The sequence below is a fragment of the Pezoporus wallicus genome, unplaced genomic scaffold, assembly GCF_028554395.1.
Source record: "Pezoporus wallicus isolate ANWC-B61680 ecotype Strahan unplaced genomic scaffold, APGP_CSIRO_Pwel_v1 contig_14349, whole genome shotgun sequence".
NCBI classification, from domain to species: Eukaryota; Metazoa; Chordata; class Aves; order Psittaciformes; family Psittacidae; genus Pezoporus; species Pezoporus wallicus.
In genome coordinates this window covers 125,823-149,476 of record NW_026635006.1, presented here as the reverse complement: position 1 = coordinate 149,476, position 23,654 = coordinate 125,823, and the positions used below count along the sequence as shown (strand labels likewise).

The 23,654-nt window shown below is 61.2% G+C and overlaps 3 protein-coding genes across 7 annotated transcripts in view; 2 read left to right on the top strand and 1 right to left on the bottom strand.

The window, feature by feature from the left end:
• Positions 1-405: 405 nt before the first annotated feature.
• PMEL (premelanosome protein) lies at positions 406-5,593 on the top strand. The gene is made up of 12 exons (XM_057400686.1): positions 406-504; positions 1,065-1,181; positions 1,279-1,425; positions 1,831-1,962; positions 2,061-2,222; positions 2,443-2,802; positions 2,879-3,307; positions 3,352-3,663; positions 3,736-3,829; positions 4,410-4,621; positions 4,903-4,993; positions 5,398-5,593. Exons 1-12 carry the CDS (start codon positions 441-443, stop codon positions 5,570-5,572), a joined length of 2,295 nt encoding a protein of 764 aa, XP_057256669.1. The 5' UTR covers positions 406-440; the 3' UTR covers positions 5,573-5,593.
• A 340-nt stretch (positions 5,594-5,933) lies between these two features.
• On the bottom strand, positions 5,934-12,964 carry DGKA (diacylglycerol kinase alpha). 3 transcript variants are annotated; one of them, XM_057401759.1, is made up of 23 exons: positions 12,913-12,964; positions 12,561-12,667; positions 12,380-12,456; positions 12,070-12,298; positions 11,927-11,976; positions 11,780-11,854; positions 11,560-11,679; positions 11,313-11,430; positions 10,812-10,900; positions 9,537-9,656; positions 9,368-9,466; positions 9,218-9,292; positions 9,063-9,136; positions 8,904-8,978; positions 8,722-8,807; positions 8,553-8,642; positions 8,318-8,478; positions 7,680-7,744; positions 7,457-7,547; positions 6,526-6,709; positions 6,302-6,422; positions 6,161-6,221; positions 5,934-6,068 (listed from the first exon to the last, which is right to left on the bottom strand). In XM_057401759.1, exons 2-23 carry the CDS (start codon positions 12,628-12,630, stop codon positions 5,970-5,972), a joined length of 2,229 nt encoding a protein of 742 aa, XP_057257742.1. In that variant the 5' UTR covers positions 12,631-12,667; positions 12,913-12,964; the 3' UTR covers positions 5,934-5,969. The 3 variants fall into 3 exon arrangements, with proteins under 3 accessions (XP_057257742.1, XP_057257658.1, XP_057257815.1); XM_057401675.1 differs by having other exon boundaries at positions 12,070-12,456; XM_057401832.1 differs by having other exon boundaries at positions 5,949-6,068; positions 6,526-6,644; positions 12,070-12,456.
• Positions 12,965-15,684: 2,720 nt separating this feature from the next.
• Positions 15,685-23,654, top strand: part of SCN8A (sodium voltage-gated channel alpha subunit 8) — a 43,655-nt gene continuing 35,685 nt past the window's right edge. For 2 of the 3 annotated variants that reach the window (XM_057401389.1, XM_057401461.1), the window contains exons 1-2: positions 15,685-15,807; positions 22,432-22,760. In XM_057401389.1, the coding sequence (XP_057257372.1) occupies positions 22,485-22,760 (276 nt within the window). In that variant the 5' untranslated portion in view covers positions 15,685-15,807; positions 22,432-22,484. Of the gene's footprint in view, positions 15,808-22,431; positions 22,761-23,654 lie in introns of those variants that run through there. The other variant, XM_057401543.1, reaches the window with a different exon arrangement.

The window sequence follows — 23,654 nt, the reverse complement described above, 5'->3', positions numbered from 1 at the left end:
GGGTTGAGGGCTTTAAGGGTCCCACATAAAGGGGGGGAGCACCGGGATCTGAGCCCCCCCAAAGCGGGAATAATGGGGACTGTGGGTGCTGGGGGGTCCCCACTGTGTGTCCAAGCCAGACCCATGGGCATGGGGCCACCATGATGGTGCTGGGGATGGGGGGGGGAGCACCCCCTATCCCCACCCCATTAGCAGGGGGTGCCTCTGTGTCCCTAAAGCACCCCACGGCCCCCCGAACCCCCCCAGGGCACAGCCGGAGCGTGTGACCGGGGCTGACCACGCGTGCTCGCACGTGTCCCCCACGTAACACAAGGTGGGGGGAGCTCCCTGGGGTGCCCCCCCCTTTTTGGGGTGGGATTTATGCAAACGAGAGCCCCTTCATAACCCCCGGCCCCGCTGCTGAGCCCCGGCGGTGCCCAACGAGGGGGGACGCTAGGACCATGCGGGTGCTCGGGGCGGCCGCGGTGCTGGGGACCCTCCTGGTCCTGGCTGTGGCTCAGAGGAGTAAGTGGGGTTCAATGGGGGGGGTCATTGATGGGGGGGGGTAACAGGACGGAGGGGTGCACCCCCAGCCTGGCAATGCAGCCATCAGGATGGTCCTGGCCGGGGATGGAGCTCACAGCATCCAAGCACCCCGGGGTTGGGAGTGGGAGCAGGATTAGACCCCGCTGATCCTTTTGGGGGCCATGGGGAGGGGGGGGGGGGGCATTGTGGGGTCCCCGATCCTCTGCAGGACGTGGGGGGAACCTACAGCGCTTTGGGAAGAGGGTTTGGGGGTCCCCATCGCTATTGGGGGGGGGGCACCTCCGTGCTCGCTGTCCCCGTCCATCAATGACTGTGGGGCACGGGGGGGCTCAGCTCCCCCCAGCCCGCGGCGCTGGCTCAGCTGAGAGTCACATGAAGAGGCTTTGGGCAGTGCTCGGTGCCATGTGATGGGCTTTGCCCCACTCGTGGCCCATCACGAGGTGCAAGGGGAGGGTCCCTGTGGCCAGGAATGGGGGGGTCCCAATGGTGGATGGGGGGGGGGGCACAAACGGGGCTGTCCTCACCCCTTGTCCCCGCAGGAGCCGGTGGCCGGAGCCGGCCCTGGAGCGGGCGCCCGGCGCCGTTCCGGAGCTGGGACTCGCTGCGGTACCGGCCCTGGCAGGAGGGAGCCCCGCGGCAGCCGGGCTGCTGGAGAGGTGGGTACCGGGGTACCGGGGTACCGGGGACGCGACGGAGCCGGGGCTGGGCCCGGTGCTGAGCCTGAGCCCCGCTCCCTGTGCCGGTCCCTGGCAGGCGGCGACGTCGCCTTCGACATCAGCAACGATGCTCCCACCATGGCGGGCGCTGAGGCCACCTTCTCCATCGCCCTGCGCCTGCCCAGCACCCAGGAGCTGCGGCCCGACGGCAGCGTGGTCTGGAGCCAGAACTGCACCGTCAACGGTCGGCACCCAGCAGAGGCCACAGGGCACCCCCAGACACCCCAAAACACCCCTGAAACACCCCAAAAACACCCCCAAACACCCCAAAACCCTCCCAAAACACCCCCAAAACACCACAAAACCCTCCTCAAACCCTCCCAAAACACCCCCAAAACCCTCCCCAAACCCTCCAAAAACACCCCAAAACACCCCCAAAACCCTCCCCAAACCCTCCCAAAACACCCCAAAGCAGCCCCAAAACCCTCCCCAAACCCTCCCAAAACACCCCTGAAAAACCCCCAAAACTCCCCCAAACCCTCCTAAACCTTTCCAACCCCCTCCCATCTCCCCTAAACCCACCAAAACCCTCCCAAACCACCCCAAAACCTTCCCACCCCCCCCATAACCCTCCCCTCTGCTCCCGCAGGCACCCGCGTGGCCCGCGGGGACCCGGTGTTCCCGGACCCCCCCGATGAAGCCAACGGCGTCTTCCCCGACGGGCGCCCGTTCCCCGCAGGCGGCAAGCGCGGGAGATTCGTCTACGTGTGGTGGACGTGGGGTGAGACCCCCAACCACCGCCCCCCAGCACCCATTGAGGGGGACCTGAGGCTCAATCCTGACCCCCCCCATCCCATCGCATCCCATCCCATCCCATAGGGCGCTACTGGCAGGTTGTGGATGGAGCCACGTCCCAGCTGACGGTGGGCACGGCCGGGGTGCCCCTGGGCTCCTACACCATGGAGGTCGTTGTCTACCACTACCGTGGCCGCCAGAAGTTCATCCCCATCGGCCGTGCCAGCTCCCAGTTCAGCATCACTGGTGGGTACTGGGAGGGGGACTGGGATGGGACCCCCAATGGGGATGGGGATAGGACCCCCAGTGGGGACGGGAATGGGACCCCCAATGAGGATGAGGATGGGACTCCCAGTGGGGACGGAGATGGGACCCCAGTGGGGATGGGACCCCAATGGGGACAGGAATGGGACCCCAATGGGTGCGGGTGAGCTGATGGTGTCCCCACGTGTGTGTCCCCCCCCAGACCAGGTCCCATTCGCGGTGGACGTGGCGCAGGTCCCCGGTGCCGTGGATGGCGCCGGGCGCTACGTGCGGAACCGCGCCGTGGCCTTCACCGTGCGGCTGCACGACCCCAGCCGCTTCCTGCGCGACGCCGACGTCTCCTACTCCTGGGACTTCGGGGACGGGAGCGGGACCCTCATCTCCCGCAGCGCCACCGTCACCCACACGTACCTGGAGGCCGGCTCCTTCGCCGCCCGCATGGTGCTGCAGGCTGCCATCCCCCTGAGCCCCTGCGGCACCTCCGCGGCGCCCGTCGTGGGCCCCACCACCGGCGCATCACCGACAGCCCCGCTCCCCACCACGCCGGGGGTGCCCAGCACTGGTAAGGGGGCACCAGCCCCCATCCCATCGCCACGGGTACCAGGGGGGTTCTCCCCATCGTCACTCTCTGCCCATAGCACCAGCAGCATCCGGCTCACCCACGGGGGGATCGGCAGCCGTCACCGTGCCCTCGGACACCGCTGTTACCGTGCCTTTGGATCCAACCATCACTGGTGTCTTGGACCCTGTTGTCACTGATGCCGCGGATGCTGCTGCCACTGATGCCTTGGACCCCGTCATCACTGATGCCTTGGACCCCGCTGTCACCGATGCCTTGGATGCTGCTGTCACTGAGCCCGTCCTCGTGGCACTCAGCACCCCAGCAGCTGCTGCCGCGGGTACCGGTCCCGCTGCCACTGTGGTCCCCGTGCTCCCCACCTCGGTGGCCCCGGCTGGGGATGCTCTGGGCACTGCAGCCGCTGTAGACACAGAGGGAATGGTGGCTACAGGTGGGTATTGGGGGGTCCTGGCGGGGTCCCAGCTCCTTCTGCCTCTTCCTTACCATTGGCTTCTCCTGCAGGAGCAGCCATGGCTGTATCCGTGGCTGTAGCCACAGTTGGAGCCACGGATGGAGCCACGGATGGAGCCACAGTTGGAGCCACGGATGGAGCCACGGATGGGGCCACAGCCGTGTCCATGGCTGAGGCCACGGATGCAGCCACAGATGCAGCCGTGGTTGGAGCCACAGACGCAGCCACGGATACAGCCACAGATGCAGCCGTGGTTGGAGCCACAGCTGGAGCCACGGGTGCAGCCACGGCAGAGCCGCTGGTGCTGGTGAAGCGCCAGGCACCGGCCGCCGAAGCCACCGGCTGCATCCTGTACCGCTACGGCACCTTCTCCACGCAGCTCGACATCGTCCGTGAGTGCGGGACCGGGGGGGCCGGTGGGGAGGGGGGGATCCGCGCCCGCCCTGACCCCGCACCCATTGCAGAGGGCATCGAGAGCGTCTCCATCGTGCAGGTGGTGCCGGTGGCGGCAGAGGGCGGCGAGAGCAGCGTGGAGCTGACGGTGACGTGCGAGGGGAGGTGAGGGCCGGCGGGGACGCGACGGGACGGGGATGGGCACGGGGACGGGAGCGGGGACCCCGGCGGGGACAGGAACAGGGACGGGAGCGGGGACCCCGCGGGGATGGGAGCGGGGACGGGAATGGGGACGGGACGGGAGCGGGGGTCCGGCGCTGTTGGAACTGGGATGGGGATGGGAGCGGGGTCCCGGCGGGGACAGCAACGGAGATGGGAGAGGGTGCCCGGAGGGGATGGGAACGGGAATGGGAGCGGGGAACCAGACGGGGATGGGGATGGGAGCGGGGTCCCGGTGGGGACGGGAACGGGAATGGGAGCGGGGAACCCGACGGGGATATAGGGATGGGAGCGGGGTCCTGGACGGGAACGGGGATGGGAGCGGGGAACCCGACGGGGATAGGGATGGGAGCGGGGTCCTGGACGGGAACGGGGATGGGAGCGGGGAACCCGACGGGGACAGAGATGGGAGCGGGGTCCTCACGGGAACGGGGATGGGAGCGGGGAACCCGATGGGGATGGGAGCGGGGTCCCGGTGTGGACGGGGACGGAGCGGGGCCCGGCAGGGGCTGACCCCCGCCCGCAGCCGCCCCGAGCAGGTCTGCACCGTGGTGGCGGACGCCGAGTGCCGGGAGGCGGCGGCGGCTCAGACGTGCTCGGCCGTGGAGCCGGGCCCCGGGTGCCAGCTCCTCCTGCGCCAGGACTTCAACGGCTCCGGGCTCTTCTGCCTCAACGTGTCCCTGGCGGCCGGCGGCAGCCTCGCCGTGGCCAGCACCCGGCTCAGCGTCGGAGGTGGAGGTGGGATGGGAGGGGGGGAATCCATTGGGATTGGAAGGGGAGGCGGTGGGATGGGGGGGGGGGGGCAGAATCTGGTGGGACTGGGGGGGTTCTGGTTGTAAAGGGGGAGGAAAGGGGGGGATCCGGTGGGATGGGGATGGGAATCTGGTGGGATGGGAGGGCGGAATCCAGTGGGATTGGAAGGGGATGCGGTGGGATTGGGATCTGGGGGGATGGGGGGGATCCACTGGGTTCAGGGGGGATCCAATGGGACGGGGGTGCTGAGGTGCCTCTCTCCACAGGCACTGCCCCGGCTGCCGGCGCGACTACGCTCATCGTTGTGGGGCTGGTGCTCATCGGGGCTGCCCTGGGCACCGCAGCCTGCGCCTACCAGTGAGCATGGGGGGGACACCATGGGGGGGACACCATGGGGGACATCGCCGCATGGGGGGCACTCTAATGGTGGGGGGCCCTCCATGGGGGAGGGACTCTGGAATGGGGGCACCACGGCATGTGGGGGGCACCATGGACACACACACACATGGGGGGTGACAGAGAGTGTGGGAGGACATGGGGGTAGGGGGACACATGGCATGGGGGGGCACCATGGCAGGGGCAGGTGGCAAGGGGGGGACATGGAGCATGGGGTGGAGACCATGGCATGGGGGGGTCACTGTGACATGGGGGCGGTCGCTGTGACATGGGGGGGGTCGCTGTGACATGGGGGGGGTCGCTGTGACATGAGGGGGGTCGCTGTGACCACGGCACCAGGGGAACACCAGGACCCTTCCCTGCAGGCGCGTTCAGTACCACCCACTGCCGCCCGCGGCCCCCCCGGCCCCCCGGCCCCGGGGCTGGCTCCCCCCAAGCTCTGCCCTGCGCCTGCTCCTGCGCCGGGCGCTGGGAGGGGGGGACCTGGGAGGGGCCCCCAGCAGCGAGAGCAGCCCCTTGCTCCATGGGAACCCTGCCTAGAGCCCCCCCACCCCGACCTGGGGGGGGGTGGGGGGCACGGTGGTGGCGATGGGGGGGGTACGGTGGCCCCAGTCTCGCTGCCATCACCATTAAAGGCTCAGCTCAGCCGGTGCCTCCGCCTGGTTTTGGGTCTGGGGGGGCCCCATTGGCACAACCGGTGCCCATCACCATCAGCTTTATTACTGCGAAAGGCACCGAAATGGGGGGGTAATAAATGGAGGGGTAATAAGTTGGGGGGCATAATAAATAGGGGGGTCCCAGCCACCGCACATACATGGGGGGCCTGGCAAAGCCCCCCAGCACCCTCATATGGCATCCGCAGGCTCTGGGTGTGTGGGGACACACACATGGATTGGGAGGGGGTTGGTCCTTGACAACCCCCCCCCCCCCGGCTCCCTCAAGCCTCTGGGGTCCCCTTCTTGATGCCAAAGAAGCCGGAGGAGCGGGATGGGGGGGCCATGAGCATCAGCGCCTGGTTCTTGTGGGTGATCTTGATCTGCAAGGCAAAGACTGGGGGGGTCCGGGGGGGGCACCCCACACCCCCCCCATACACACACACGGCGGGGGGCGGGGGTTTGGTCCACGTACGGTGCAGGGAGGCTGCATCCAGGGCTCTCCATCAATCTGCATGGGCAGCGCCTTCGATGTCCTGTGGAGAGCCCCCAGCATCCATCACCCCCCACCCCTCGGAGGTCCCCATCGGGCCCCCCCCTCCCCGGCCCCACTGACCGCAGGGTGAGCTCGGAGCACGTCGCCAGCCGCTTCCCAGCGCTCTTGAGCCCCGCGTAGATCTGCCCCATGTCCAGGACCCCGTCCAGCCCCACCACCTCCAGCCGCCGGTCGCTCAGGTCTAAAGCGGGGGGGGGAACCCCAAAACCAGAGCGAAATAGGCAGGGAGGGGGGGGAGCAACGGTGAGGGGGGGCAGGAAGGGTAAAGGGGGACCCCCACGTACCCTGCACGCAGGTCTTGAGGGTCTCGGTGTCGGTGATGGCCGGGGGGGGCGCGGTGCCTGTCGCGGGTCCCCCCGCTCCCCGCTTGGTCTCGCCCCAGAGGTTGGAGCCGCCGTGGGTGCTGGGGATGTTGAGCACCGCCAGCCCCTCCAGCGCCGCGCTCAGCTCCAGCGGGGTCCCGCAGCACTGGGGGGGGATAGGGACGGGAATGGGGGGAGCAGCGCAATCCCGGGGAAACGGGGGGGGGGAAACACCCCAAAAACACCCGAAAACACCGCAAAACCACTCAAAACCAGCCCAGAACACCCCAAAACAGCCCTAAAACAGCCCTAAAACCACCCCAAACCCGCTCAAAACCGCACCACAAACCCAACCCCAGAAACATCCCCAAACAGCTGAAAACACCCCAAAAACACTCAAAACCAGCCCAGAACACCCCAAAACAGCCCTAAAACCACCCCAAACCCTCTCAAAACCACACCACAAACCCAACCCCAGAAACATCCCCAAACAGCTGAAAACACACCAAAAACACTCAAAACCAGCCCCAGAACACCCCAAAACAGCCCTAAAACAGCCCTAAACCCACCCAAAACCCTCCCAAAACCACACCCCAAACCCAACCCCAGAAACATCCCCGAACAGCCGAAAACACCCCAAAACCTCTCAAATCCAGCCCCAAACCCTCCCAAAACAGTCCTAAACCAGCCCTAAACCCATCCCCAAACCTCGCAAAACAGCTCTAAAACATCCCCCAAACCTCCCCAAACCACCCTCAAACGCACCCCAAAACCGCCCCAAACCCACCCCCAAACACACCCTAAGCCACCCAAACCTGCCCCAGAACCATTCCAAAACCACCAGCACAACCCTTCCAAAACACCTCAGAACCACCCCAAAAACCACCCCTAAACCCCCCCAAACCCCCCTCACCTCCACGCTCACGCACTCCTTGAGCCTCTTGCAGCTGGCGAAGATGGACTCGGAGGTGGCGAATTCCAGGTACCAGAGTTTGTTCTTCATCCTGGGGGGCAACGGGATGGGGGGGCAGGGATGGCATATGGGGGGAGGCAGGAATGGGATGGGGGGGGCAGGAATGGGATGGGGGGAGGGAGGAATTGGATGGGGGGCCACAGGGTGGTCCCATCCCCTGTACCTGCTGTTGAACTTCTCCGGGTGCCTCTCCCGCATGACATGGAAGCGATGGGCGATGGAGGCGTCCTGGGGGGGACGAGGGGGTGAAGGATGTTCTAGGGGTGCTTTTGGGGTGTTTTGGGATGTTTTCGAGGTGTTTTTTTTGTGTTTTCAGGGTGTTTTTAGGGGTGTTTTTGTGGTTTTTTTTGGTGGTTTAGGGGTGTTTTTAGGGTGGTTTTGGGGGTACTTTAGGGATGTTTGGGTGTTTTTTTGTGTTTTAGGGGTGTTTTCAGGGTGTTTTGGGGGTCATTTTAGGGATGATTTAGGGTGTTTTGAGGAGTGTTTTGGGGTATTTTTAGGGTGTTTTAGGGCTGTTTTGAGGCTGTTTTGCGGTGTTTTGGGGCTGTTTTGCGGTGTTTTGGGGCTGTTTTGCGGTGTTTTGGGGCTGTTTTGCGGTGTTTTGGGGCTGTTTTGCGGTGTTTTGGGGCTGTTCTGCGGTGTTTTGGGGCTGTTCTGCGGTGTTTTGGGGCTGTTTTGCGGTGTTTTGGGGCTGTTCTGCGGTGTTTTGGGGCTGTTCTGCGGTGTTTTGGGGCTGTTTTGCGGTGTTTTGGGGCTGTTCTGCGGTGTTTTGGGGCTGTTTCCCCCCCCGTCCCCACGCACCACCCCGACGGAGAAGTAGTTGTTGATGATCTCGTAGGGCACCGGGTCCCCCTCGGCCGCCGCGTCCCGGGGCAGGACCTGCACCCGCCACCGGTCCATGGGCACGGCGCTGCCGCCCTCCAGCTCCCGCAGGATCCGCACCAGGTCCTCCCCCGAGTACCCTGCACATGGGGGGGGCACCGGGATGGATGGGGGGGCCTTGGCCCTCCCCTTACACCCCCTTTACCCCACTCACCCCCTCCCCAGCGCAGGCATCGGGCCAGGTCGTTGCCGGTGCCCAGGGGCAGGACGGCCACCGGGGGGCGATGGGGCAGGTTGGCTTTGTCTGCAATAGAACGGGGGTCAATGGGGGGTTGGGGGGGGGGGGATAATGGGGGGGGGTCCGGAGGGGGGTCAGCACCCACCGATGGCATCCAGGACCCAGCCCACGGTGCCGTCGCCTCCGCACACCAGGATGCGGCAGTCGGGAACGTCCCGGAAGAAGGTGAGGCTGGGATGGGGAAAGGGGGGGTCAGGGACGGATTTGGGGTTAAGGATGGGGGGGTCAGGACAATGGGGGGGGGGGTCGGGATGCGATAGGGCTCACCCGGGGCCGGGTCCCCCCTGCAGCAGGTTATAAACCTGCCGGGGGTTGAGCAGATACTGGAGCTTGCGCAGGACCCTGGGGGCAGAATGGAGTTATTGGGGGGGGGGGAAATGCCCCATAACCCCTCCAAAAACCACCCTCCCCAAACCCCTCCCTTACCTCTCCCCCTGCTTCCCCCCACTCTTGGGGTTGACAAAGACGAGCAGCGGGTGGGTGCCGGGCACGGGGCTGACCTGCAGGAAGAGGGGGTTGTAATGGGGGGGGACACACATGGGGGAGGGATATGTGGGGACATGGGGGGGGTCCCCTCTCACCCGCAGCGGCTGCCCCTCGGTGGTGCTGAAGCCCTGCGGGGTCCCCTCGCCTGTTGTCCCGCTGTCCTGGCGCTCCTGGGGACACCCGTGTGAGGGGGGGGGCACTAGGACGCAACCTGTCCCCCCCCCCCCACTTCGAGCCCCACTGACCAGCAGCACGGGGCAGATGGCGGCGGGGGGCAGGACGTGGTCCCGCAGGACCCCGCAGTCGCAGGTGGGGGGCACGAGGGGCTGGCATTCCTCATGGATCTGGGGGGCAGAGCGGGATGAGGTGGGGGGGGCACAGCGGGGGTGTCCCCCCCCCCCCGGTGTCACCCACCTTGGTGTGGCACCACACGCAGCGCAGCCCCGTCAGGCTCTGGAAGCTCTTGATCCTCTTCTGGCATTGGCTGCACTTGGAGGCATCGCAGCCGCCCGGTACCCAGACGTGGGCCTGGACCTGGGCATGGCCCCCCCCCGTCACCCCATGATACCCCCCGGCACGCATCAGCACCCTGTGTCACCCCTGTGATGGGGGGTTCGGGGGCTCGGCCGCTGCACTGCCTCTGGGGTGGGGTGTGTGGACAGAAGGACAAAGGTACAGATGGACACACTGCTTGACATGGGAACAGATGGACAAAAGGATGATGGATGGATGGATGATGGATGGATGGATGGATGGATGGATGGATGGATGGATGATGGATGGATGGAGGGATGGATGATGGATAGATGGAGGGATGGATGGATGGATGGATGGATGGATGGATGGAGTGGATGGATGGATGATGGATGGATGGATGATGGATGGATGGATGGATGGATGGATGGATGGATGGAAGCATGAATGCATACATGGATGGATGACATGGATGGATGGATGGATGGATGGATGGATGGATGGATGAGGATGGATGGATGGATGGATGGATGGATGGATGGATGGATGGATGGATGGATGGGATGGATGGATGGATGGATGATGGATGGATGGATGGATGGATGATGGATGGATGGATGGATGGATGGATGGATGGATGGATGGATGGATGGATGAGATTGGGGATGGATGGATGAAGGATGGATGGATGGATGGATGGATGGATGATGGATGGATGAATGGATGGATGTTGGATGGATGGATGGATGGATGGATGGATGAAGGATGGATGGATGGATGAAAGATGGATGGATGGATGGATGGATGGATGGATGGATGGATGGATGGATGAAGGATGGATGGATGGATGGATGATGGATGGATGGATGGATGGATGGATGGATGGATGGATGGATGGATGGATGGATGGATGGATGGATGGATGGATGAAGGATGGATGGATGGATGGATGGATGGATGGATGGATGGATGGATGGATGGATGGATGGATGGATGGATGGATGGATGGATGGATGGATGGATGGATGGATGGATGGATGGATGGATGGATGGATGGATGGATGGATGAAGGATGGATGGATGGATGGATGGATGGATGGATGGATGGATGGATGGGTGGATGGACAACAGCCACATAGACAAGCCAACAGGTGGACGAACAGGTGGACACACAGACGGACACTTGGACACACAGATGAGGCCTCGGACACTCACCCCGGCCTCCCTGCGGGACTTGGCGTAGGTGCTGATGCAGCTTTGGGGGGCGCGGCGGGAGCAGCGCTCGTGCACCGTGAACCGGCACACTGGGAATGGGGATGGGGATTGGGGGGGGATCAGCCCCACAACTGGAGCCTCCTGCAACAGCTGGAGCCGGAGCCTCCCCCTGCCCTGCTCCCAACACCACATCCCTGTCCCATCCCCACTTCATCCTCCCAGCTCCTGTCTCCATCCCACTGCCATCCCCATCCCACTTCTGTCCCCATCCCCACTGCATTGTCCTGATCCTTGTCCCATCCCCATCCCATCATTATCCCTGTCCTTGTCTGATAACCACCCCAGTCCCCACCACATCCCCATCCCCATCCCAGTCCAACCATCATCTTGGTCCCCACCACATTCCCATCTCCATCCCATTGCCATCCTTGTCTTAGTCTGACCATCACCCCTCTTCCATCCCCATCCCACCGCCCCATTCCCAGCCCATTCCCGGCTCACGGCAGCAGCGCAGCCCCTGCCCGCGCAGCCCCCGCAGCAGCCCCGCGCACACGTTGCAGTACTCGGGGCGCGTGAAGTGCTTCAGGCGCCACAGGTGCTGCCCCTCGTCCTTCAGGTGCTGGGGGGGGACACATGGGGAGCTTTGGGGGGGGGGGAAGCACCCCCAACCCCCCCCACTCAGCCCTCCCCATTCCCCCCCATTCCCACCCTGTTCCTCCTCCCCTTTATCCCCCCCCATCCCGCTCACCCTGTCCAGCCCCAGCAGCACCAGCAGCGGGATGTTGGTGACCCCCCCCCGCAGCCACTCGCTCAGTGACACGGTCCCGCTGCCATCGTAGTCGATCTCCCGCATCATCTCCTGCAGGATCTGAAGGGGGGGATCACGCAGAGGTTTTGGGGTGTCCATGGTGGGGGGAGCACTCCCCAACACCCCCGTGTGTGTGTGACCCCCCCCAGGTCCCACTCACCGGCTCCAGCTCCGTCACATCCCAATCCAGGTACTGGGCCACCCGCATCATCTGCGTGATGATCCGCTCCACCTCCTGGGTACCAGAATCCGTTGGAGGGGGGGTCCCAGCACCCCAAACCTCTTTACCCCCCCCCGCAGCACTCACCGAGCTGTCCAAGAGCCCATTCCCATCCTTGTCATAGAGCTTGAAGGTGACTGTGGGGGGACAACGAAGTGAGACCCCACCCCCCAAGCAGGACCCTGGGGACCCCCCCCAAGCAGGACCCTGGGGAGACCCCCCCCACTCACACTCCAGCTTGTCCTCAGGGCGCCCCCCCTCCAGCAGCGAGAAGTAGCAGGAGACATCGCTGATGGAGACCAGGCTGCTGCCTGCGGGGACCCCCCTCCCGGCCTGCGGGGCCCCCCCCGGCCCCCCCCCGCTCTGGAAGGAGGCGAAGAGGCTCCTGCAGAGCGGCTCCGGAGGGTCCAGCTCCAGGTACGAGCGCAGGAAGAGCCGGAACCCGGCGAGATCCAGACACTGGGAGAGGGGGAGCAGAGGCGGGTTGGGGGGGTCCCGGATGCAGCTCGTGCATATGGAACCCCCCCCCCCGAGCCTCACCTCGCCCCCTTGGTGCTGCTCCAGGGCTCCGGTGCCATAGAACTGCTGCAGCACGTCCTGCACCCTCCTGCTGCTGTCTGATGGGGGGGCCATGTGCGTGCACACGCGTGTGGAGCCAGCTCAGCCCACTCACACGCGTGTACACACATGTTCATGCCCCCCCCCCCCCCCCATCACTCACAGTCCATGTACTTCTGGAGCTGGGCGAACTCCTGGGGGCTGAGGGTCGCCCATTCCCGTGTCTCCTCCATGGCTGCACACGCGTGTTCTTGCGTGTTCTCCTGTGTTCTATGGGGGGGGCAAGCGGGAAAAGGGGGGTGTTGGGGGCCTTCTTCCCTTTTCCACCCCCCAACCCCTTCCCACCCCCGTCCCCCATCACGTCTACATGCCACCGTCATGCAAACATGCCAACGACACGCGTGAACTTTGAACCCCGAAGGGACGGGATGGCAGCGCTTGAGGGGGGTCCCCAAACCCAATCCCCCCCCCCTCATCCCTGTGCCCCCCCCCCCGGCCCCACGCTCGGTCCGTACCAGCCGTTGGTTCCGGGACGTCCCCGTGAGTGACGTCACGGCCCGACGGGGCGGCACCGGGGCGGGGGGGGGAAGACGGAAACGGGGGTGCCGGGGGGGGGGAATTCCCCATTCTACCAACGTGGGGGGGGGTCCCCGAGCACCCCCCCTTTTCACACTCACCCCCCCTTGCACACTCACTCTTGCACTCGTGCCCCCCTTCCCCCCCCACCCTTCCGTGTTTCCCCCCCCCGGAAATCCCCGGTGCCGCCTCAGTTCATGACGTGGGACCTCATCTCATGGGGGGTTTCCTTGTGTGTGGGGAGTCCCCGTGACGTGTGTGTGTCCGTCCCGGCACCAGGTCTCTACCCCGGCTTTTGAGCCTTCGGAGCAGGGCCTGGATGCTCCCTGTTAGAGAGCTCTGAAGGGCTCCGCGGAGACCTTAGGGCAGCTCCAGCGCCTAAAGGGGTGACAGGAAACCTGGAGAGGGGCTTTGGAGAAGGGGTGGAGGCGCAGGCCAAGGGGAACGGCTTCAACCTGCCCCACGGGAGGTGGAATATGGGGAGGAAGAATCCGCCCAGCCCAGCCCGTTCCGGGATCCCACGTCCTGCAGTCGGGCGCTAGGACCCAGCGGTGCCGGGGGCCAGCGCCGAGCCCAAGCGGGGTCGGACCTGATTGAAGCCCGCGGTGCGTCCCCAGGCTGGTGCGTGCGGGAAGGTCGGACCTGATTGAAACCACCGCATTGACTCCACCGCGCCCGGCCCCGTCCTGCAGGAAACCCACCCAAAATGCCCCAAACCTGCTCCAATGACCCAAATCCAGCTCAAATTGCCCCAAAACCCACCCGAAAGCTGGCTCTCAGAGTGCAAACGTCCGGCCCATGCTCCCACAGCACAGCGAGCTCCGCAACGGTGCCAGCCCCACTGCAATCTGCCCTCTGTTTGCCACCTAAAAGCTCGTCTTCTTCCTGCTCCTCCGTTAAACGCTCTCTTGATGTCCTTAGTTATCTTTCAGCCCTTTGATGGCAATCATAGAACAGAGATAAAACAATTCATTAACTCGGTTATCTCGACATACAAGATACGGCTTGGTCTTCCCAACTGCGTGAGCTGCGCTAAATGCATTCTGTGTAACTTGGGCAGCTTTGCTGTGTCACTCGTTGCAGTGTAGATTAGCCACTAGCACTTAATTGCATTTAATAGCGTTTAATTTCTCTGCCCCAGGTGAGCCCTAATAGAGGGAAAGGAGGGTTTAAAGTCCCTAATAAAGGCTGTTCTGCTGCCATCACACCGGGGCGTTTTGGTGAGTGATGGGAGTCCTCCTGTCCCATGAGCTGCCTCTTCCCTCTAGTGGCAATAAACCGGATGCAACATCAGCATCCAGCGCACTGTTCGACCGCTTCATTAGCAAACCCCGGCGTGACACCTTCATGCCTCCACCTTGTGGCATCTGGAGAAAGGGAACAGTGGGAATGGCTCCGTGCGAAGCAGTTGGATGCGCCTGGAGCACCCAATAGAGACGTTTCCAATGAAACTCCGGGCTTTTAAGGGACCTCTTTGAGGTGTGATCTAGATCGGAGGGAGAGAAGAAAGTGCTGAGTTTAAGCATAGGTAAAACGATGGGTTCTAAGGTCTGATAACAGTATTCTACAGTGGAGATGGGATCTCTGCCATCTGATTTAACCACTTATCTCTGTGTCTCCTGTTTGAAAGCGTTAGAGGTTGATCATCTTCCTCTTAGTCCCTTGCTTGTTTGCATCTTCTGTTCCCTTCCTTGCCTCTGCCCCAAAGCCTGGCTCACAGACCTTTTGCCACAAGTAGGTCCAACTGGAATGATCTGCAGCCACAGAGCTCCACCTTGGAGAGCAGCTTCCATTCCGTTTTCGCGGACGATGGTGGTTGTTACTGCATCACTGCACATTCCCTGATGGGCACAACTTCGGGCTGCACCAGAGGCAGGATGGGTGCGCTCTTATTCCCTCTTCCCCGGTCCGCCTTGGTAAGAGCGTTATCACTACTCACCCTCTTGAACTGGCCTATTTATTCCTTTAAGCACCTTGCTTAAAGATACCTTATACAAACTGTACTAACACCCTCGGGGCCCCAGCATGTCCTTGAAGTATTTCTGGTGCCAAGGTGCCCCACACTTCCCGGCAGCTCCGGCATGTCCTACTTGGAAGCTCCGGTGTGCTCCTGCGCTTCCAGCACGGAAGGTCCAGCTTGGATGAAAGCGACTCAGGGTGCGGAGCTTCCCGCAGAAGTTTGATGTGCGTGTTGGCGCTTTCCATGAGTTATGGCCCGAGGTGTAACCACGTAGGGTATAAAGGGGTAGAAAGGAGGGGTGCTCAGTCACTGGGACTTTTAACTTATCCCGACGCTACATAAAGAAGGCGGGGTTGGCCGACACCGCGTTTTCCCCTCTGGCTGTTGTCTTGAATCGCGCTCCGTGTTGGCTACGGGACTTCGGTGCTTACTTCCGCATGGGCGCTCCTCAGGCTGTGCCCAAGCAAAGCCGGGAGTTCCAGAGGCGGGGAATGACCGATCCCGAGCTCCGGAACGAGGAACGGGTGCGATTTTCTACGGGCACCGCGATGCTGATGCTGGGACCCGTGCCTATGCCCCGTGGCACCGCGGGTCCTACGGGAGGGATGGTCCCGGCGCGCCCCCGCGCCGCGGAGCGCGGGAGAGGGCGGCATTTCCCGCGCGCGCGGGGGGGGTGGCGCGCCCCCTGCCGGCCGGCGACGGCGCTGCGGGGGCCGGCCCCGCGCTGGAGGAAGGCGGAGGTGAGGCGGGAGGAGCGGGGGGGGCACCGCCGAGCACCGCACCAAGATGGCGACACCCGCAGTTCCTCCCGCAGCTCCCGCACCGCCGCAGTCCGGCAGCGCCGCGCGGGGGACGCGTTAGAGCAGCGGCCGCGGTAAGTGCCGCCCCCCCCGCAGCCCCTTCCCCCCCGCATCCTTGGGGTCCGCTTGGGTTTAATCCCGCAACGCGCGCTCTGCCCCCCCCCACCCCGGGCGGGGGCTTTGCCGCAGAGCGCTCGGCTCGCACCGGGAGCTGTCCCCGGTGCAACCGGAGCCGGACAAGGGAGAAGGAGCCCCCCCCCCCCCTCACCCAGCCCCTAACGGGGCTCCTGCGGCGGGGGCGCCGCCGCTTTGCCCCTCTCCGCCCTTCGCTCGCCGCGCTCCGGGAGCGGGGACCCGGGTGTCCCCGCATCCAGCATCGCCCTCCCGGCTCCGTGCGGGGCCCCACCCGTAGCCCCATTCGGAGGCCTGAGCCCCTATGGGGGGAGAGCTGCCTCCGGATGCGGCCTCCGCTCGGCATCCCCTCGGCTTGGGGAGGACGCACAGGGTCCCCCCATCCCTGTGCCCACCCTCGGCCTTGGAGCAGCGGGAGCTCCGCTTGGACCACCCCATCCATCCCCGCATCCCGGGGCCCTTCTGGAGGCCCCCAAACTGGGGCTGTGCTCTTTGTCTGCATTGTGGGGAGGGATAACCGGAGTTCTCTCGCTATCCCTGCCCCCCCCCCAGCCCTAGCTGCAGCGCTGGTACAGCCCTCCGCCCCCCCACCTCCTCAGCATCCCGCTGCGAGGGAGGGGGAGAAGTTGGAGGATGGAGTTTTTGGGGGGCATGGGGCGGCTTTGAGGCTCCAGCCTGACCCCGATGTTGGCAGCTTGGTTCGCGCTCCCGCTCCCTTCCCTTGGTGGGGCTCAATTGAGGCTTTTCCCTGCCTGGGCACCGGGAACGGCTCCGTCGGCAGCTTTTCCCGTTAAAAATCTGGGTGTTTCATTCCCTTTCCCCCCCCCTCCCCCCATCCATCCTGCCCAGCCAATGTGGGGGTGGGGAAGCTGGAATTCTGCTCCATGGCGGTGGCTGCGGATGATCCGGGATGGAGCCTCCAAGTGCGAGGGATGAGGGGATGCGTGTGAGCAGGACACGGGTGCGTGAGGGCAGCTCGGTCCTGGGGAGCCGCCGGCTTTCCCTGTGCCGGGAATGGTCCTTGGGAGGGGGTCGGCTTGGGCGGCGTTGGCTGTGATGCTGCTGCTGTAGACACGTATCCCGGGCCCTGGGACACTGCAGCATTGCACCCAGTGGGAACCCATGACCCGTATGTCCTCGTTTCACACCGGTGTTCCTGCAGCCCCCCGTGGCCTTCAGAGGGGGCACAAAGCGTTCCGGCCGTGATTCCCTCCTGGCTTGGGAGGGAGGGTCCTGGGGTGTGCTGCTTTTCCGGCGTTCCCAATGGATGCTCTCCTGGAGAGCGTGAGGGGCAGCCTTGGGGTGGCGGTGGCAGCCGTGGGGGGCTCTTCCTCTGCCTGCAGCCCCATCTTTCCCTCTGGGAATGTTGTGTGCGGTGGATGGGAAGCGCCGGGAGCAGGAGCCGAGCGGGCACCATTCCGGGTGCCATTTTCCGTACTAGTTCCTTGTAAGGCCTCTGGGAACCTGGTTGTGGTGACTGTCTGTGGTGTGTGTGTGGAGAGCTCCCGTCCTTAGCTCCAGTGGGGTTTGAATACAGCACCCACCAAGGGGGCCTTGAAGGGGCCACTTGACCCCTTTTGACGTGTCCCGTCGCTCCTGTGGTGTCATTCATCCCATGTGGAAGAACCTGGACCTATTGCAAAGCGTTTACCCGGTTATATAAGCTCCTGTGGATGGCTTGGACCAGGATCCCGGTGTCGATGCTGCACAAGTACAATGATGTGGGTATTTTGCCATCAGAGGTGGGCATGTGGGCTTCTAATGCCCAGAAGGGAGAGCGATCGCGTGCTGCCACGCATTGAGCGTGGATGGAGTTTCCTTTGCAGCTACAGGAGGTGAAACAAGGCAGAAACGAAAGGCAGTGAGGATGGGAGGGATGGGATCACCTCCTCCTCTTCGCTTCTTGCTGCCTCATGAAACCAGGCTCCCACGTTAGCAATTGATGCTCCCTCTGGTTCAATGAGTGGGGAGCTGCTGGCCCCGGGACTCACCCGGGCACATGATTCCCATTCACTATCGATCCAAGCCATTGACATCACCAGAGGCACCAGCATCCATCATTTACTGCTGTGCTCAAAGGTTTGGGCTCAAAGCAGGGGGAAGAGGATGCAGGCAAGCACAGGGAGGAGATGGTTTGTGCTGGTGTGGGGTGGGGAGGTCATCGCTGGTCATCTGGATCCGGTGGGATTCAGAAGTCAATCAGGGCCTGGGACTCGCCCCTTATGCCCTGTTATTGCAGTGCTGTGTCCTGGGGGCTGAGCGGTGGTTTGGTGCTGAGGTGCATTCAAACCCCGCCTTGACACCAGCTCGGCTCCAAGCTGGCTTTTAACGCTCCTGCCTGAGGAGGGAGAGGAAATGGTGCTGTAAAGTTGGGGCTGGGAGGCGATTTCTGGCATTGGGATTGGAGGGAGGATGCTTGAAAGTCTTTCCTAAAGGAGCCTGGTGTTATCCTTGGGGATCCCTCATCCTGAGGCCAGCTGTGACCAGCCTGAGTGATTTAATGTGGCTGAAGCGATGCAGCGTGAGGTGGATTTCACCTGCATGGGAAAGTGCCCTGGGAATGTGAGGTGGAGCTTCAACCGCTGCTCTTCCAATGGTGGTTCCAGCAGGAGGTGACCCCGTGCAGCGCAGTCAGGAGCAGGACGGCAGCGCTTGGACCCCGAGGGGGGATTTCTTCACCTTCCCTTCGTGTTTATCCCATTTGTGGCCCTACCACTTGGGTGCTCCACGAGGATCGCCTGGGATAAGTTACCTTGCCCCTGTCCTGTGGGTCTGAATGGATGGAGCAAGGAGTTAGATTTGGGTTAGCAGGAATAACGTGACCCCAGGGCTTTCCTAAGGGAAAGGCTCCCTTTTCATTGCTCAAAGTGGCCTCTTGCAGCCACACAGGAGAAGATGGCTGGGTTCTCCTGAAGGAGTCCTCGCCCATGGCCCGTTTGCTTTGGGTTGAAGGCAGGAGGGTTCCAAAGGGCTGCTGCTCCACGCTGTGATTTCCTTCCTGCCCCAGCCCTGCACGTTCCAGTCAGGGCCCTGTGTGTCGGGGTGGGTTATATAAAGCTGCATCTAGAAGGGTTCTCTCTCAAAGATGTGCTGAGAGTGACTGAGCCTTGCAAATGAATGGAAGGAGAAATGTCTTAAAGCAGAGATATTGCCTCAAAACCGTGGTTTTAATTTATTGTCACAATCAGCTTGAATAATTGATCAGAAGAGCTCAGAATGTACTAAATGGGCTGCTGGGAACTGTTAGGAAATATAATTAAGTCTTAGCAATTGGGCACCTCAATGCAGCATCCTCTTCCCTGGTGTAAAATCAGTGGGAAACGTCAGTGTCAATGTGCAGTCATGCAGTTCTCCATCTGAATGGATGGAGGTGCGGTTGGAGATGTGGGATGCAGTTATCCATCACTCTGGCACAAAACCGCTACCTGATGGGGAGTCTTTGTCTCAGTTTTCCAACCCTTTCTCTCCTTAGAGGACGAAGATTCCCATTGGGAAAGTGCCAAAGTAAATCCCAGCCTTTATTCTTCCCAAGTCCTGTGTATCCCATCCTCAGTGATAGAATAAAACTGGCTTTCTGGTTTAAAGCAGCTTGCCATGAACCCATGGGCTTCCACAAGCCACGTGTGCCATGTAGAAGTGTCTATTGATGAAGATGAGGATGAGCCACAGCCCTTCTAGAGCCTGAGATCTACAGGATGAAGGTCGTTCAATGCTTGTTCATTCAGTCAATGTGTGGATAAGGACTGATTCTAGTCAAGGTCTTTCAAGTGGCCTGGTTTGGGTTGGAAAGGACCTTAAAACTCACCCAGTTCCATGGGCAGGGGTCCCTTCCACTGGAGCAGGTTGCTCCAACCTGGCCTTGAGCACTGCCAGGGATGAGGCAGCTTCTGCACTCAACCCATTCCATGTCCCACCACCCTCACAGGGAAGGGCTTCCTCCCAAGACCCCATCTCCATCTCCCTTCTGTCAGGTGAAACTCATTGTCTTGTCCCTCCTTTCCCCTTGTCCAAAGCCCCTCTCCAGCTTTCCTGTAGGCCTCCTTATGGTATTGAATTCACTATTCATTCCCATCTTTTAGTTTGCATCCTGATTTTGTCCATCATCTTAAAGTGGGATAACTTACAAGGAAGTGAGGACAGGCAAGAACTGGAACCCCAGGTCACTGTTACCTATTGCTGTTAAACAAGCAGCAGCCCTACAAGTAGCCACCAAAGCAGTTGCTGGTTGTCTGCAGCACGTGTGAACACCATGAGGCAGCCCTGGTCCATCAGGATAAATCACAGCATCTCTTACTGGATGGATGCACGGGGTCTGGTACAAACCCACCCTGCCCTGCAGCTGGGTACCAGGGGGTACTTGCTGGCTTTGGGCTGGGTCTTTGGATGGCCACGTAGCACATGAGGTTCTTGCGTGCCATGGCTGGTTGTGTAACTGGACACAGAGCCCAGGCACATCGTTTCCGCCTTCATTTCCCCCCTTTTCTCGGTGCTGTGTCCCTGAGCTACTTTGGTTTCTAAATTCAGGCCTTGCATATTTATCTGTGCCATTCAATTAGACCACATCCCCAACGCTGCTCTGTAGTTTCACAGGATGTGGGAAATTTGGTAATTAAATGCATGCAAATGCTGCAAGAATAGAAGAAATTAATTTTCCTTAATATCAGCTGGTTATTCCGTGATGATTCCAGAGATAACGTGACCAAGAGGCTGGCTTTTCCCTCCCCTTCCTCCCATCCTTTTCGAGCCTTTCTTGTTACTACTCCAGAAGTACCTGGTTGAGTTCCTATCAATAGAATCCAAGCTGTGTACTTACATAGGAGCTATCCTTAGGGATTTTGTGGTTGGAGTTCCACGTGTGTTGGAACGCTTGAGCCCTCCCAGTGCGTAAATGGCAATGTCCGAGCTGGAATGAAGGAGGCGCAGGTATCACTTGGAAGGATGCTTCACGCGAGCTGTGGCTTTGGAAGTACCCCAGGTTCCATGTTAAAGGCAGGGATCTCGGGGTATTCCGTTATAAACTGAGTTTATTCACTGCAGTCCATGGGAAGCTGTGACTTCTGCTTTCAGAGGCGGGATGAAGCCTGTCCCAGCTCAGGCTCCCTCCGTTTCCATGATGTCTGCGGCTTGCGTGAGCTCTTCCCACGTGGACACAGAGCACTCCTCGATGCTGAAACAGTGGGATTTTAACTATTTGGTCCCCTAGTGCAGTTCTTAAGGAATCTGGAAGTCTCTTCCAGAGACTGCAAACCGTCAGTGCCCGTTTTGATGCTCTGTGTGTTACCCTGGGGGATCCGCCTTCATCCCTTACTGAAGGGGCCTTGTCCCACTCTGGACCCTTCCCACCCCATCCATTCACCGCTGCCTTGCCTTCCCTCTCGAATCCGTTGCCACTTTGGTGCTTGAGTCCCTCCCTGGAGTGCCAAAGCCGTGTCAGGGCTGGGTTGTATTCCAGCCTGCAGCACTGCAGTGCTGTTGCATCAGTGCAGGGCTCCTGTCATTCCTCTCTTGGCCTGCTCCTGGAGTGGGAAAAGAAGGCCCTGTGGCTCAGGAATTCGATGTGTTCCTGCTTGCTGAAGGGAGCAGAGGAGTGTCAGAGCCTCTGCAGGATGGAAGCTCTTCCTTGCCAGCATGAAGTGCTCCATCACCTTGCATCTGATGCAGAGACCCTGTCTCCAGCCTGCACACTGGGGAAACGTGGCTGTCAGGAATGGCTGTTGATGGGAGTCTTGACAAAGGATTTCATGCTTAGGGCTTGAGATGAATAGAAACCCTCACTGTTATATATATGTATATATAAATGTATATGTATGTGTATGAATGAAAGGGTGGGATTTGCCTTCCCATGGGAGAGATGTGGTGTGCTCGGAGGAGGAAGAGGTGAACCCACTGAGGTCTTGAACCTAAAGGAGTGTGCAGAGCCCTCCCACCATGCTCATGGAGCCGTGGAATGGGTTGGGATGAAGGGACTTGAAAGCTCATCCAGTTCCATGGACAGGGCCACCTTCCACTAGGGCAGGTTGCTCCAAGCTCCATCCAACCTGGCCTTGAACAGGGATGGGGCGGCCGCATCCTGTGCCAGTGTCCCAGCACCCTCACAGGGAAGAGCTTCTTCCCATTGCAAGGCTGAAGTCATGAAGGCAAATTCCCAACTGCAGTAATATCTGATGACACTCGAGGGAGCTCAGCATATTCCATGCATGTTGGCTGCAGAGCAGTGGGTTTGATATGGTTGCTTTGCAGAGTTCCTGTAGAACCACAGACTGGTTTGGGTTGGGAAGGACCTTGAGATCATCCAGTTCCAACCCATTACACAGACAGGGAAGAGTGGAACATATCCCACTGTATCAGAAGTGGGATAGAGAATAGAATGGACTCTGTGGTCAGGAGATGCCCAAAGCAGGTTGGTGATCCAGGGCTGTGCGATGCTTCTGCTTGGGCTGTACAGCCAGGGGCAGGGATGGGTAAGGATGGGGAGGGACGGGCCTGTGTCCATCACTTGGTCCACGGGGTGAGGACCGGAAGCCCAGAGCTGTGCCTGACCTTGCTGTGCCTTTGCTCCCCTGCAGAGCTGACCTGTCCGGGTGCAACAGAGCAAAAGAAGCTGCTGCAGGATGAAAAGATGGCAGCGAAGCTGCTCGCACCACCAGGCCCCGAGAGCTTCAAACCCTTCACGCCGGAGTCTCTGGCCAACATCGAGAAGCACATCGCCGAGCTGAAGAAGAAGCAGCGCTCCAAGCAGGACAGCAGCCACCGGGATGACGACGAAGACAGCAAACCCAAACCCAACAGTGACCTCGAGGCGGGGAAGAACTTGCCTTTCATCTACGGGGACATCCCAAAAGGCCTGGTCGCTGTACCCCTGGAGGACTTTGACCCTTATTATATGACCCAGAAAGTGAGTCGGAAGAAGGAAGGCGCTAAACTGCCTTTTCCGTTAGGGAATGGCAGGTTTGGGTATGGTGTGAGGAGAAGACAAAGAGCGGAGTCTATGGATGGGGCTTGTTGTTTTCCCTGTTTTTCTTTGGGGTTTAATAGGGATGCTATGGTCCTGCTTGGTTGGAGTTGGCAGCTGAATATAGCTAAAGTTGTGCTGAGCTGCCAATGTTAACCATAAGGGCAAGAAGAAGGGGGAATGGTTTTAAGTGTGTTTGGTTTACTCGCATGGAGTTTGATGGTTATGCAGCAATGAGGACGGAAACCCCAATGGGGTTATAACTGCCTTTCGTCGCCATCAGTTTGATTTCAAGCATGTAATGTCTGTGGCACTAAGCAGGAGGCATTTAGGGGTGCCAAGATGCAGTAAGGAATGGAGTGGTGGCATGGGGAAAGGGGTGAGTAAGCAAACACCGTGCGGAGGGATCTTCTATGGGGAAAGAAGGAAGAGCACGGACACTGATTTTCATAGAAGGCCAAAGGGCTTAAACCTGGGGCTCTCTTTTACTGCTTTGTGCCTTGTTTCTTTGCTAGAGGTTGAGTTTGAGTGCGCAGAGACAGTTACCACCTGTAACTCAGGCTTAGCAGTGCCGATGGAGAGCCTGGATGTGACCACTCCAAACTGGAGCCGTCATGGACAGCGAGGCTTTGCGTTGGCCTTGTCGCACCCAACCAAAGCCGTTGGGTGGTAGGGGATGCTGCTGCAGCTCCAAGCAGGAGTGGTTGGTACACAGGTACCTGCATGGGCACAGCTGTGGGAGGCTTGAGCTCCTTCAGGCTACAGCAGGAGAGTGCTGGAGGGCTGTGGGCACCGTTGGGTGGCTTGGTGCTCACCACAAGCAGGAGGCAAGGGGAC

Excerpts from the sequence above, each read along its gene's own strand:
- DGKA (XM_057401675.1), bottom strand. The coding sequence starts at position 12,630 with ATGGAGGAGACACGGGAATGGGCGACCCTCAGCCCCCAGGAGTTCGCC. Across the intron at positions 11,855-11,926 it reads ATGGGCTCTTGGACAGCTCG|GAGGTGGAGCGGATCATCAC; the intron begins GTGAGTGCTGCG and ends TCTGGTACCCAG. Across the intron at positions 9,467-9,536 it reads GCGTGTGGTGCCACACCAAG|ATCCATGAGGAATGCCAGCC; the intron begins GTGGGTGACACC and ends TCTGCCCCCCAG.
- PMEL (XM_057400686.1), top strand. The coding sequence starts at position 441 with ATGCGGGTGCTCGGGGCGGCCGCGGTGCTGGGGACCCTCCTGGTCCTG. Across the intron at positions 2,803-2,878 it reads GCCGGGGGTGCCCAGCACTG|CACCAGCAGCATCCGGCTCA; the intron begins GTAAGGGGGCAC and ends CTCTGCCCATAG. Across the intron at positions 3,830-4,409 it reads ACGGTGACGTGCGAGGGGAG|CCGCCCCGAGCAGGTCTGCA; the intron begins GTGAGGGCCGGC and ends CCCCGCCCGCAG.